Source organism: Doryrhamphus excisus, linkage group LG18 (assembly GCF_037039965.1).
Source record: "Doryrhamphus excisus strain RoL-2023G ecotype Guam linkage group LG18, RoL_Dexc_Guam_v1.1, whole genome shotgun sequence".
In the NCBI taxonomy this organism is placed as follows: Eukaryota; Metazoa; Chordata; class Actinopteri; order Syngnathiformes; family Syngnathidae; genus Doryrhamphus; species Doryrhamphus excisus.
In genome coordinates, this window is record NC_136374.1 from 16627624 (window position 1) to 16642928 (window position 15305).

At 40.8% G+C, this 15305-nt stretch overlaps 2 protein-coding genes across 4 annotated transcripts in view; one reads left to right on the forward strand and one right to left on the reverse strand.

Annotated features, from left to right (window-relative positions):
• Nucleotides 1-1075: 1075 nt before the first annotated feature.
• tmem183a (transmembrane protein 183A) overlaps nt 1076-15305 on the reverse strand; it is a 41868-nt gene continuing 27638 nt past the window's right edge. For 2 of the 3 annotated variants that reach the window (XM_058055918.2, XM_058055920.2), the window contains 8 exons: nt 4496-4613; nt 3977-4066; nt 3727-3894; nt 3505-3664; nt 3207-3387; nt 2063-2143; nt 1821-1976; nt 1076-1651 (listed from right to left, as the gene is read on the reverse strand). In XM_058055918.2, coding sequence (XP_057911901.2) covers nt 1472-1651; nt 1821-1976; nt 2063-2143; nt 3207-3387; nt 3505-3664; nt 3727-3894; nt 3977-4066; nt 4496-4613 — 1134 coding nt within the window. In that variant the 3' untranslated portion in view covers nt 1076-1471. The remainder of the gene's footprint in view (nt 1652-1820; nt 1977-2062; nt 2144-3206; nt 3388-3504; nt 3665-3726; nt 3895-3976; nt 4067-4495; nt 4614-15305) is intronic. The other variant, XM_078798546.1, reaches the window with a different exon arrangement.
• The window catches only part of ppfia4 (PTPRF interacting protein alpha 4), a 58845-nt gene continuing 49761 nt past the window's right edge, over nt 6222-15305 (forward strand). The window contains exons 1-2 of the mRNA XM_058055904.2: nt 6222-6592; nt 6751-7039. Coding sequence (XP_057911887.2) covers nt 6782-7039 — 258 coding nt within the window. The 5' untranslated portion in view covers nt 6222-6592; nt 6751-6781. The remainder of the gene's footprint in view (nt 6593-6750; nt 7040-15305) is intronic.

Here is a 15305-nt window from a genome sequence, read left to right on the forward strand (position 1 = left end):
TTTGACGTCCAGCCAACGTTATAATCAAGACTGTTACGAAAGATGGGAGTTGACTGAGGACTGGTATTCCCCTTGTTATTAAAGACAGTTGGTGGCAAATTAATGGAAACTTCTGAAAAACACCGGTTTTGCTTGAACAAATTAATGGCTTATGTGGAAAAAAAATAAGCCACGGATGTGTAAAATGTGTGTCATGGTGTCTGTAGACCAAGCAAGAAGTGGAGTGAGACAAAAAGCACTTTAAAAAAAAGTAATGTATTGAAAACAACAATGAAATTAAAATAGGCTGTTTATTAGCTCATTAAAAGTTTAAGACCATCGCTCAAAAAATTAAAAACCTCTCCAAACCAGAACTAAAATATTTTTTAGTAATCAGTAGCTCTCACTTCAAAAATTATTTTGGCATGTTTGATCTGAGTGATTCCAGAGGAGGCTATTGGGAACATTTCTCCAAATAGTGAAGATGGCTTCAGGAAGGGCATCAAACAATGGCTGCTTTTATAACCTTCCCTTGCCAGCCATCCCCAAATGTTCCCTATGGGATTTAAATCAGGGGAACATGTAGAATTGTCCAAAAAAAAGAGTGACGTTATTCTCCTTTAATAAGTCCTGGGTCAAGCATTGTGTACTGCAGCGTTGTCCTGTTGAAAAGCCCAGCTGTTCCCACCATTTGACGACCCTGCACCACCTGAAGCTTGAGGGCTTTCTTATGCAGCTCGACAATCCGATCACGTTCAAGAAGAGATTCTTAGCTTTAGCTGTCAGGAGAGCATGACCGTGTGAAAGCCAGATTTTGGCTTTTATAGCCTGTGGTCATTTAACATTTCCTGTACAGTTTGTCTACAAGCCCTGTGATTGACAGATGACCAGTCCCCACCTCTCATCAAAAGTGAACTGGGATGGGCTCCAAGCATTATAGAACATGTATGGATGAGCAGAACTGAAGGTGCGTTGTCATGAGCTTGACCTAGTTGTATTGAATGTTGTGGCAGTGCATATATAATAAATGTGTCATGCCATCTCCTCTCAGTTACCACAAGAGGAACCCAAATGAAAAAAAAAATGACAACCTCAGGTGGGTGTTCAAAGGGGCTTTTTTTATTTTAGTGCAGTAAGTCGTCAATGAATAGTTGACCCCCAAACTGAACAATCAATTGTCATTTGCTTTGGAATCCTGTCATCTACCAATGGCTACAAGCAATGTATGTATGTGATTTGTAGGAGTCATTCAACATTGAATATAATCACACTAAATATTGTGTGTTCATACAAGTGGTTATACAAGTTAAGAGATTTACCTTTGACTGATTTAAGTGATGGTGCATGCAGAATTATTGAGAAGCAGACAGCTGGTTGCACCTCCTAAGGCTTTAGGAGTGTTTTAAATTCACAATAAATCAGGGGTCAGATCAAATCAAATTTGTGTCGGGCAAGCGGTGTGATAACGGTCGGGGTTCTTTGTGTGACAGTTTTACTTGGACAGCGGGTACTGTGGATGCCACCAATCTATTAGCTTCACACTGTGTACAGGGTCCAGCACCACCTGCATCCCACCATGATCCGCTCTTTTCTTGCCTCTCGGGACCGGAGAGTCCTGGAACAACAGACGAACGCGGTGGTGGCGCATGTCCTGGCTAACATTGATTGTGAACTACAACAAAAGCAGACAGAGCGGCATCGGTGAAAAACAATGTTTCAATGTCTTGGCAGGCATTTTTTTCCACAGTGCATCTCAAAGGACAGATTAAATGGTACTTGATCGCATCTCTTCATCATTATGTTTAAAAATATTTCCGCTATTAACGTAGTATTGCACCAACCTGAGAAAGCGTCATGCCCAGGACAACAGGAGTAAAGATGTAATTTAATGTGGACACTTGAAGCAAATGACAATCCGAGTCAGGATTGGTGTGGACGTCTTCGTACTGTTGTGGCTTCCGCAAGGACTTTGCACAACCATTTTTAGTGTTTACCTGCTGAAATAACGACTGTATCAGCATTACCGATTGTTACTGTTAAGTATCTGCAGTGTAGCAAATTTCAGACAAAGACGGTTGGTTACCTGTTTTACAAACTTGAAGTTGAATTCCCACAATCCTTCTGGTCGAGTCCCAGTCACCTGTTTTAGCCAGAACAATACACACTGCAGAAAGAAATACAATAAATAACCAACAAATCAGATATGAAATTAGATAAGACAATTGGTATTAGTGCCCTACAGTACAGGCTAGCCACCATTTTATTTATTATATTTTTTGTTTTTATTTTCACTACATGTCAACTGTAAAAATTAATTGACAGAGATTTGCTATTGTCAACTCATCACATAAAATTAAAATTGATAGACCAACACGAGTCATTTATTTATGAGATGCACGAGGGCAAGATGTCGAAAGAAGAAAATGGGTAGTCAGGAGCAAAAAGTTCCGTTACCAGGGATATGAAGTAAACACAAACACTCTGGAGCGTGGCAACACTTGGTGGTACTATTCCACTGGCGGAACAGCATTCTTTTTCTACTTTGAAGCCAAATGCTTCTTCTAAAGGTGTTCCTTCAAAGCAGTCACCAATGAAATGAACAATTTTTGTCTTAAACCTTCCTCTTACAGTATCACTCGGATACTGTAAACATCCAGCAGCAACACAAACTTTTGGCATGACTACTATTTTGATGAAAAATAGCCACCTCAAGAAGCATTTTCTTTACTCAGCGTTAGCTAAGAGGTGGTACTCTTCTGATATCACTTCCGGAAATGATGCTTTGCTGCGACAATGACTTAGTCATTCATAATAACGATGCAATAGTTCACAGCTTGATTGGCTTCTGGCTGCACTGTTCTCACGAGACAACTTTTCCTCAAATGAGACATCTCATCACACGAGACACCCATAGTATTTAACATGGTAATTGGAAGGTCACTTGCAGCACTTTGTGTGTACATTAACTAGCGTCTCGCTAGCAGCAACAAACAGACGTGCTTATGTCAATTTATCAAGGCCGGCAAAATTATCAAGTTCATTATAATTCATAGTGGGCTTAATTGATTTATTGACTGTCATGACAGGCCTGACTATACTGCACAACAAATGCAAGCTAAACCTTGTAATACTACTGCAAGGTCAAATAAAATTTCACTAACCAGAAGTGGAAATGGAAACATTAATAAGTAACAGTGACTGACAGCAAGCTGACAGGTTCACTTCACCTTGGAATTGAGCAAGGTTGTTGGTGTAGATTCGGGCAGGGCCGGAATTTTGGAGACACGTGAGCTGAAAGGCTCATACAAATGAAAAAGGGAGCGAATCACACAAGCCCTGAGACAGCACATCCTGTCGATGCAGTCAGGCTGGAGACGAAAGGGCAGGTCAACATCGATTCGGTAGTGTCTTTGGATGGGAGAAATGGAGGGAAAAAATACATCAGTACAGCAGTCACATTTGAACTACACTAATGAACTACATATGAATGCAAATAACAGCCCGCCATGGTAGAAACAATCATACCGTCTGTATAGCCTCCTCCAAAATACTGCAGTGCATGTGACCATCCAGGCATTCCTGCAGATTAGTGAGAATCTGCACACATCTTCTGGCCGAATATAAGAAGAAAGCACAAGCCAGATGTCCACTGGATATTCCTCCCCATTCCTGCTCCCGTTGCTCTCTGTAAGTACAAAGTTCTCTCCTGTAAACCCACTTTCCACACCCACACGGTCATAATCCTACCCTTTCTCCTCTTGTTCTTCTTCTTGTGGACCACTTTGGTTTCACTGTCACCATCTTCCTCAAGGTCCAAGTCATCGCTGCTCTCCAAAGCATCTACTTTGACGGTTCCCGCAGATGAGAGGACCTCTACAGCACCCAGCGATGCTTCCAGGCCGCACAGTAATTTGACTGAAAACATGCAAAGTCTTGCTCAGCTTTCAGCTCGGTTACAAACTTAAGACAAAATGTAAAGAAGCACCAGGAGTGTTACCTTCTTTTTGAACTGCATTTGCAACAGCCTTTTTCACTCTACCAGACTTGACAACGGCTGGATCGGCATCAGCATAATCAGCAACAGTCACTGATGAAAAGTGTATAGTCATGCTGTATATTAATATTTCTTTTGCGCTAAGCATATGGTTTAATGGAGAAGAAACATGTCCTAGCACGGAATACGTGTTGTGCTGTTGCAAAAGCAACCCAATAACCTCAAGACAGATAATTTGTAATAACATAATATCCATCCATCAGGCTCCTCAATGATCTTGGGCGCCGCCCTTTTGGCTAACTTTCCCAACACAACATATTTTATTTTACATTCACGCTGTGTATATGTATGCATTGACATACTGGGAACATACTGCTTATTATAGGTTTCGAGCTCAAAACGAAACCATCATAATATAAATACTTATAATGACTATGTGAAGCGTTAATGAAAAAAACACAGCTTCAATATTGACATAGCTAGCTTGTTGGCTAATGTGAATGTGCACCAGTCATACCCTACCTGACTCCGAGCAAACGTCCCCGGCCTTAAATTTCAGCCGTTTTCGGTTCCCTTTCTTGGGCATGTCGACACTAATGTTCTGTTGACGCTTAACGTCGCTGTAAATCCAGCCATGGCTCTATGGCAAGCCGGAATAGAGAAAAAGAAAAAAGAATGAGAGTGATATTGAAATTAGTCCCGCCAGGATCTTCAGCCATCATGGAATGACGTCAGGTCGGCATTATCGCGAGATTATAGTTGGAGTCTTGTTTTGCGTCACTTCAGGCTGTGGTGCTGCTTTACCGCCACCTGTTGGCACATAGTACACTTACATTTATGCTAAATTACTACTTAAACATGGATTACAATTGTCTTTACACCTGAAATATATTTATTTGGTTTGTGTTTATTGCAATCTCTCAATACATTTTAAGTGTGGGGAGCTGCCAATACGGCGGTAACAGTTTAATTGGTGGACAAACGTAAATAAAATAAAATAAAATAAAATAAAATAAAATAAAATAAAATAAAATAAAATAAAATAAAATAAAATAAAATAAAATAAAATAAAATAAAATAAAATAAAATAAAATAAAATAAAAATAAAAATAATGCTGTAGCTTGGTTAATATGCAGGCCACATTATGTAAAAAAAGCAAATAGAGGAATATGTCTCCATATCAAGCCTTTAGGTAGTATTAAAAAACAAGCAGACCCAAAATCCATGCAGTAGTTATTAGTCTGCATATTGATATACATACTTAAAAATCAGCTGATTCACATTCATCCAACCTTGTCTTTTCAGCATGAATTCAATGTCTTATAAAAGATACTAGATGATTTCCACTGCACATGTTTGCATGGTCAGACATGGCCCTTGATGTTCGCCAACAAAATAGTTGTACATGCAAAAGTTTTAGGCCACTACTCGCTCTGCTATTTTTTTTTTATGTTGTTTGTCTTTGTTGTCATTATACAATAGTGCAATAGTCAAGTTAAAAAAGTAAATAAAAAAAAGACAGTTTAAGATATATACAAGATATCCAAAATATACACATAATATTGCACAGGAGCATATACAGGAGCAGACATATTGCATAGATTAATTTTAGTGCAATGATGAATGGGTCTTAGTGCAAATAATAATGACTGGTGTATACAGATGAGTAAAAGTCACATATGAGTGTATTGTATTGAGTGTATTGAGTTGTTGAATAAATAAATATGTTTGAGGTAGTAACAGAGGCAGTGATGGAAATATTGCACATTTGCATTTTAAGTTCGTGTGCAAAAACAAAGAGTATTTTTCCCCAAAACTGCCCTGTACAGGTCACAGGTCAGAGCAGTCAATCCTAACTTAGACTCACTATATTCATCTTTTAGTAACTGCCATTACAAACACCTGACACATGGCATGATCACATGTTCAATGCAGATCCTGCAGGGAGCGCTGCGCATCCAAGTGTGCAACCATGCACCGCTTTAGTGCTTAATGGTGACTGTGTCATGATGATGATGATGATGATGGAGATGCATGGTTAGGATCATGCAAACATGCAAGGTCAACCATAAAGCATCACATGACACCAACGTCCTTGTCAATGTGCATTCTGATTTTAGATAGTTGGTCCCTTCTGGAAGACTAGTGGTGACAAGTGCAGATTCCCTTCTGTGTGTGTGTGTGTGTGTGTGTGTGTGAGCAGGAGACTCAGCTGACTGTGTGTGTGTGTGTGTGTGTGTGTGTGTGGTGGGAGGAGAAGGAAGCAGAGAAAGCGGATGCAGATAAGATTCTCTCCCGTCTCTCACAGACAGACACACGCACACACGCACACACGCACACACCGACTCCAAGACCACATCAGACGTTCGCCCAGGGATCTATTCTCGTATCTGGACCTGTTCCGTACTATGAGAACCGCCGTGCTCGCGGACACCGCCCCTCCGAGCGGCGGCGCGCCTCTCTGAGCTGTCAATCACGTCACGCCGGGGGTCGGTACATGTGAGCGAGGGAGTGCATGGCGCGCCCGCCAGGGCGGATCTGCACACGGGGAGAACCGACGCCGGTTAATGAGGATGAAAGGTCGCCAACTATCGCATCGTTTTGATCACTCCGAATAGGTAAGGCGTGCGTAAAAGAAATATTACACCGTTGCGTGAAAATAGTCCACAAATGCATGGCTGTCCTTTCATTGCTTGACGCGAAACAGGCCCTCGAATCAGTTAAAAATGCATCCACGTTTCATATGTAAGCTACATCCACGTCCTTGCGCCGACAGTTAGCGTCGCCCACACAACCCTCGCAGCAGGATGATGTGCGAGGTGATGCCGACCATCAGCGAGGGGGACTCGGCCGGTCCCCCGAGAGGCACCGGCGGCGTCCCGAATGGCTCCGAGCAAGAGGCCAACTTCGAGCAGCTGATGGTCAACATGCTGGACGAGAGAGACAAGCTGCTCGAGTCCCTCAGGGAGACCCAGGAGACCCTCATCCAGTCCCAGACCAAACTGCAGGGGGCGCTACACGAGAGGGACGTGCTGCAGCGTCAGATCAATGCAGCCCTGCCTCAGGTGAGGAGCATCCGGCCTCTGGTGGGTCCCGGGCGCCATACCTTTATTTGGGCCGCTGTGGTAGAATGTTCAACTGGGCATTGGTCTACAGTCAGACTGGGTCGATCTGAAGCTTTATATTATTATGTGATCTTCCAGCAGCCATGATGTCCGGTAGATGACTCTTAACGATAGCGGCCCTGCTTGTAAAGGATTGTGCATCTTTAAAGGGAAATTCTATGGAAATGGGTCAAAATGGGTTGCCGGCATCCTTGCCAAAGAGCAGCTGTGGGTCCAACGTGTTCTCTCCCTCTCAGTCACTCCCGATTTCCATATTCTCATCAGGACACGGGTTGTTTTCCATAGCAAAGATAATTATTTCATTTATTTTGGTAATGGTAATGGTAATGGTAATGGTAATGGTTTTATTTCATTTGAACATGCATCAGATTACAATTGAGTGCATCCCATAATCAGTTACCAGTTCCACATGTCCAAAAGGAGTAGGAAGAAGCAAAGCTTATTAAATCCTACCCCTCCATCTGGTACTTTTACAATCACTAACTGTTACATTTGTTCACTTCCTGCTTTCCTAATATAATTTTGTTTTTTTGGTTGTTTTTTTATTTATTTTATTAAATGTTTATTTTAATTTAATTAATAATAATTGTACTAATTATTTATTATTCATCATTATTATTATTTATTAATAATTTTCATATTTTTATTATTTAAATTGAATTTAATAATAATAAGTTATTTTTTTATTTTTTTTATTTTTGTCATGTACCGAAGTAGGAGGTGATATGAGCATCCAATGCCATAATGGGTACCATAGTAAGTGTCAATATAGTGATATATATAGCACATCATGACTGGTTCAAGACTCTTCATCCTTGTATTTAGCAAACATCAACTGCTTGTATTGTTTCTTGAATTGGCTCATCGTTGTGCATTGTTTGATTTCCTTACTCAATCCATCCCATAGTTTGATTCCACATACTGAAATGCTATGGCTTTTTAACGTAGTCCTAGCATAGAAGTGTTTCAAATTTAGTTCTTCCCTGAGATCATATTTTAGGTCACATATATACATATATATTACATACAGACAACTGTGAAAAAAACGCTGAATCCCCGTTCCCACCGTCGTTGTGTCCTTGGGCAAGGCAATTCACCCACCTTGCCTTGAGTGATGCCCACGCTGGTGTGCGATTGCGGATGAATGTTTGGCGTTGGTCGGAGACGCTGTACCTCAGGGCAGCTGTGACCACAGATGTAGTTTACCACCACCAGTGTGTGTGTGTGACTTCAGGTTGCTTGAAAATGTGCTATAAAATTGAATGCATTATTATTTTTAATCCATTATTATAAGAATGAATGTGCTGTTTTGCCTGTGATGTACTCAAGTATGCCCAGATTGAACACGAAAATACAAAAATGTCCACTTTGCGACCCAGTTTCATTTTCTCACTATCATACGTAGTACATTTCAATACACCTTGAGGATGTAGAACACAATTCGCATTCATACGCTGTTAAAAATTATTAATCCGTTATTACAAGAATTAATGTGTTGTTTTGACTGTGATGTACTCAAGTATGCCCAGATTGAACATGAAAATACAAAAATGTAAAAAATATATCCACTTTGAGACCCAGTTTCACTTTCTCACTATCATACGTTGTCACTTTTGTGCGATACTGTACTGTACATGTATGCAGTAACATGATGTTGTAGCAATACAATGCAAAGTTTGGGACCAGATTTTGGGAAATACTGGCATTTGGAATACCTAAGAGACTGCCTTTGAAGGCAGTAATTAAGGAAGCCGGGAAGCGCAGATTCTCTGCCTGGGAGTTATTTCTTATTTCTTATTAGACTGGTAGCAATAGTAAATACAATACAGAGTACATTTCAATACACCTTAAGGATGCAGAACACAATTCGCATTCATACGGTGTTAAAAATTATTAATCCGTTATTATAAGAATGAATGTGTTGTTTTGACTGCGACGTACTCAAGTATGCCCAGATCAGGCCAAATACTTCTCATACTGCATTTGAAGGCAGTAATTAAGGAAGCCGGGAAGCGCAGATTCTCTGCCTAGGAGTTATTTCTTGTGATGTTGCATACGTACGTCATGGCTGGCATCGAGTTGCCTCATTAATGGTTTGCCGTTTTTCATCTCTTGATCGCATTTCTCTGCACATACGACAAACCGTGTTTGACAAAACAAGTAAAGCGAGCCGTGACTATTCCAGTCTGGCCCACATTTTTGCTTGAATGCTGTTCAGAGATGAGGTCAAGGCCCGCCTTATCATTAATATGATTGAAAGCGCCTCACGCCGTGACCTGCCTGCTCCTCAGGGGGATGTTCATGCGCTGATGCTGACCTGGAATATCTTACAAGGCTTTTAAATGTGCGTTTGAGTCGAGGGGAGCTGCGTGAGCCACCTAGCATTTGAGACAATGAGGCTTCAGTCGAGAAAAAAAACGTGTTATACCTTCTGACCCTCGGGTCTAAAAGTGTGGCATGATGTCACACCAAGCATGATGCTGTGTTGTGTGTGTGTGTGTGCGACAGAGAGAGAAAGAACCATGCTGGTGATGACAGCATCGCTGCAGCCGCTTGTGGTGGCGGTGATGGGTGGGGGGTGGGGGGTGGGGGGTAACATGGCTGCTTGCTAGTCTACATGGCCCTGGGCTGCTTGCTTCCACACATGCATGTATATGTGTGCGTCAGAGAAAGAGAGGGTGGGAAGAGATTGTCATGCCTGTTTTCTAATATTGCTTCAGCGTAATGTGTAATTGTCATAATAACGCACATATTAGTTATTCAGTCAGAGACCTCGGGGACATTATATTCACGTTATGACTGGCATGCGTGGTTAGAAGCTGGCAGCTCTTGTTTCTATTCTGTAAAATGCACACATGTTTTTAAAGCACCGCGCACTAGAATCTGTTCAGAGAGGTGAGAAAGAATAAGCACGGGGTTTGCCTGAACACACCGAAATACAGAAAAAACAGCAGCTCCTTGCTGTGCCCAACTACGTACACCAGGGGTCTCAAACACGTGGCCCGCGGGCCCAATGTGGCCCGCAGGTCACTATCTTTATGTAATGCATATCATACGTAAGGCAAAATTGCATCATATTCGTATTAATGCATTTTCTGCAACACTTCGCGTTGTATGACTGTAGGAAAGACAATTATCAAGCTACTCACAAGCTGTACAATGACTGCTCTAAAATATATCCATATTTATATAGTATTAACCCTTGCAAAGATGTAGTGCATGGGTCTCAAACACGTGGCCCGCGGGCCAAATGTGGCCCGCAGGAGACTAGTTTGAGGCCCCCGCCTTGATATGAAAGTTTAATGTAAAGTTTGATATGGATGCTGTATGGTATCATGTACCCAGAAAAAAATATTACGTTTGATTAATGTTCATGTTAAAGGTTAAATAACTGTTAATAGTTATCCTCCCTATCCGTGTGGAAGTGGTAAGTTTTTGGCGATTTAAGTTTAAAGGAAATAACTTGAAGGCTACCGTTTTAGGTGGCTAGCTCTCTAGTTTGCGAGTTAGCATGTGTCTCAAGACCCTGCAGTTGCGCAATATGTTGTAAATAAAAAGAGTATAAATGTGACTATAGTCGTGTTTTGTCATGTCTACAGGGCTCTAATAATGCTTTGTTCATTTTAATCTGAAAAAAATAATTTGTCGACCCACCAACTATATGTGGTTTCTTTTTATTATTTGCCGTTTTATTATTATTATATTTATTTATTTATTTATTACTGATTGATTGATTTTCTTTATTCTTGATTTGTTTATTTATTTTTCATCTTATTTTGTGTAGAAAAATAAAAAGTAAGATATTTGAGAACAGTGGAATGTTTTATCAGAGCTTTTCGTGTAGAAAATTGGGACCAAAGCGAAGTTTTTTACATTTTTTTGGTTTTTTTTTGGAAAACCTGATGCGGCCCAGTCTCACCCAGACCCGAGCTCCAGTGGCCCCCAAGTAAATTGAGTTTGAGACCCCTGACGTACACTGTGTAAGCCTCCAGTCGGAAATATCTGTATTCAGTTCCCTCTGCTCTCAAGGTGGTACAGGCCATGCATGAGTATTAGCATGGCAGGACTTTGTTAGCCCTCAAACGAAATGCTGATTTTGACAAAACAAACATTTGTCATCTTACATGCATCATCCACACCTACTGTACCGATGTGTTGGCCTTTGTGTGTGTGTGTGTGTGTGTGTGTGTGTGAGCTGACAGTTCTGGGCCAGTGTGCTCCCAAAGAGTCATAACACACACACAAACACTCACACACACACACACACACACACAGGAACATACACTCAAACATGCACAATGTAATGTGATAAAATGAGAACATTCATGCAGCTAAACATTATAACCAAAATATCAGTCAGATCAGCAACCATAAGAAACATATTGTTAAAATATCGTTAAACATATCAGTACGTCAATTTCAAATTTCACCTGTGATGAGTACGACCCGATTAAGAGTTTTCCAAACTAATTATCTGGACCCAAAATGGGTTTGAATTGAGTAGTTGATTATTAGAGCAAAATACTGTACTGTAATACTGTCACAGGTTTTCAAAGCCTCCCCTCAAAGGATAGAATTCGGTTGGGGCCTCCTCTACTCCCCCCAAAAAAGATTTTCTGGATCATATTTTTTGCTCACACCAGTGAGTTATGGGCTTACCCCACCCAGGGGAGGTGCTAGGACCAGGAAGAAGGATGTCGGTAGCAAATGCTTCAAGTCCTGATTGAGGATATTGATTGACAGTGGTCTATGGGTGGGTTCTCCCTTCACCAATCAGGACTGTTGTGGTTCTATACTGAGAGGAGGTGCAGGGACGCGACATTGCTGGTGACACCCGTAGAGACACCCTAGTCTGGTAGCAATAGTAAATACAATACAGAGTACGCTTCAATACACCACAAGGATGCAGAACACAATTCGCATTCATATGCTGCAAAACTGCACTTAAGTGAATCCACGAAAGGTGAACACGTGACACGTTCATGACCACACAAAACTGTCGGACATCTACACAAAAACTACACTCAAAAACTTGGATCCTACAATATTGAGATGAGTGTCTATAGCTGTCTATAGCCGTGGACGGGTAGTAGTACATCAGTAGTTTGTGCGCCTCCATAAAGTTAAAACTAAACTATTAACTAAATATTTATTCCAATTTGTAATTTAAAAGTGAAATGTAATATTTTGAGAACTCAATTGGTGTCCTTGCCGAGACTCAGATTTGCTTGAGGTTACAACCCGAGTCCTTGCCCGGACCACACCCATTTTAATCTCATGGACTCACCTGTATCTGTCATGTTGTCACTTCTTACTATGGCAAGGGTCAAATCTGTCCCTGGACAGATTTATTACGAGACAAATCTCAGATTGGAGACATCGCCGCCAGTGCAGCAACATTTCATTTATTTATTTATGTGAACAACAATTTTAGTAAGAATGGAAAACCAAAAAGGAAAAACTAGGTCCTGCTGGTGTCTGTGTACTGTTAAAGATGCTCTTCCGTTTTGATTCCCGAGCCACTAAAATACATTGCAGTAATGTTGCCGTTACTGGAATGTTTGTCATTGTCGTTGGAACTTTAATGTTGGAATGTGATTGGAAGATTATCAGTCTTACAGACAGAGAGTCTTAACAGCTTGGTTTGCTATGTTATGCAATTATTTCCCTTTTCTATTATTTTTAACAACAACCAGTGGCGTCATTAGGCCTATTTTAGGAGAGCTTCAGCCCCCCTAAATAATTAGATATTTTTATAGATTTTTTTAAAGTGTTTTTATTGATTTTTTTTTACAAAAAAAAATAATTTGAATAAATTTGGGCTGCACGGTGGCTAGTGGTTAGCGCGCAGACCTCACAGCTCGGAAACCTGGGTTCAATCCCACCCTCAGCCATCTCTGTGTTTGCATTATAGATTTAAAAAAATGTTTTTATTGATTTTTTTTTTTTTACAAAAAAAAATCTCATATAATTTGTATAAATTTGGGCTGCACGGCAGCCTAGTGGTTAGCGTGCAGACCACACAGCTAGGAAACCTGGGTTCAATCCCACCCTCGGCCATCTCTGTGTTTGCATTATAGATTTTAAAAAATGTTTTTATTGATTTTTTTTTTTTTACAAAAAAAAATCTCATATAATGTGTATAAATTTGGGCTGCACGGCGGCCTAGTGGTTAGCGCGCAGACCTCACAGCTAGGAAACCTGGGTTCAATCCCACGCTCGGCCATCTCTGTGTTTGCATTATAGATTTAAAAAAATGTTTTTATTGATTTTTTTTTTTTTACAAAAAAAAAATCTCATATAATTTGTATAAATTTGGGCTGCACGGCAGCCTAGTGGTTAGCGTGCAGACCACACAGCTAGGAAACCTGGGTTCAATCCCACCCTCGGCCATCTCTGTGTTTGCATTATAGATTTTAAAAAATGTTTTTATTGATTTTTTTTTTTTTACAAAAAAAATCTCATATAATTTGTATAAATTTGGGCTGCACGGCGGCCTAGTGGTTAGCGCGCAGACCACACAGCTAGGAAACCAGGGTTCAATCCCACCCTCGGCCATCTGCGAGTTTGCATTATAAATTTTAAAAAATGTTTTTATTGATTTTTTTTTTTTTACAAAAAAAATCTCATATAATTTGTATAAATTTGGGCTGCACGGCGGCCTAGTGGTTAGCGCGCAGACCACACAGCTAGGAAACCTGGGTTCAATCCCACCCTCGGCCATCTCTGTGTGGAGTTTGCATGTTCTCCCCGTGCATGCGTGAGTTTTCTCCGGGTTCCTCCAACATTCCAAAAACATGCTAGGTTAATAGGGCAAAAGCAGGCTAATAAACAGGCCAATAAACAGGCTAACACTAGCCTAACTAACTAACTAGCATAATGACGATAGTAATAATAATAGGCTAATTAATAATATAATAATGATTATTATATAATTGATCACTGTCTGAATGGTTGCAGAGCTTGAGCAGCGGTTTTTGTAGCGTAGATTGCGTGTATTTGTGTACATTTAATGGTGGCCTAAAACAATCGCCTAGCGACCTCGCAGTGTTGACACGACGGCATGTGGCTCGGTGCCGCTACTTTGACTATGCAAACATGTTTTATGGACGTACGAGTACAATTAATCGCAGAAGCCGTCCTGTCTTATTTTCACCGTTATTCCAAGAAAGCCTGATGGCATCCCTGGATCAGGTCTTATTGGGTTATAAAAAGTTCAGCGGTGTTTGTTGTGATGTTCGGACACCTGTTCCAGTCAGATGCAACACTGGCTATTTTTTGCCAGCATACAAATACACAAACGGAAGGACACACACATGATTGGCATTCTTAAACAGCCACCCCTCTCTTGTTGGGAATTCTAATACGTACCATGGGTTTTGTTCACTTGACCTTACGTCCTACTGACTTCGGCTTTGACCCTTCAAATTTGCAATTGGTACCACGCACGCTGCACATTTGGTAGTTCATTTGTCAGTTTTCCTTCTTCCTCATTTAGGTACTTTAAAAAGACAGCAGAAGACTGTGAAACCCAAGCCACAGTGAACACATCAGTAATCAAACAATAAGAATGGAAAAAAATAAGGAATTCCTGTATTGATTTCCAAGCAAGAGGCAGTTTAGCAGAACAGATTTCATTCAAGAGGAGACTGCGGAAGAAAAAATGGCAGTGCAACAATGTGGAGACTGTGGGGTACAATAATAATGCAATAATTATTATGCAATAATGCAGCATTCTCACAGTAATAAAAGACAAAGTGCGTCACCTGTCAACTCAATAAGAGACTTTTACTTTGAAAATTTACTCGCAATGTTCATTCATTCATTCATTCGGGGACTGGTGGCCAGCCAATCACAGGGCACATATAGACAAACAACCATTCACACTCACAATCATACCTATGGACAATTTGGAGTCGCTAATTAACCTAGCATGTTTTTGGAATGTGGGAGGAAACCGGAGTACCCGGAGAAAACCCACGCATGCACGGGGAGAACATGCAAACTCCACACAGAGATGGCCGAGGGTGGGATTAAACTTGGGTCTCCGAGCTGTGAGGTCTATTCTCAAATTGTCTCAAATTTTAATGGAAAAAAATCATCTGACACTGTAGGGCAGGGGTCTCAAAAACGCGGCCCGCAGGCCAAACGTGGCCCGCAGGACACTAGTTTGAGGCCCCCGCCTTGATATGAAAGTTTAATGTAA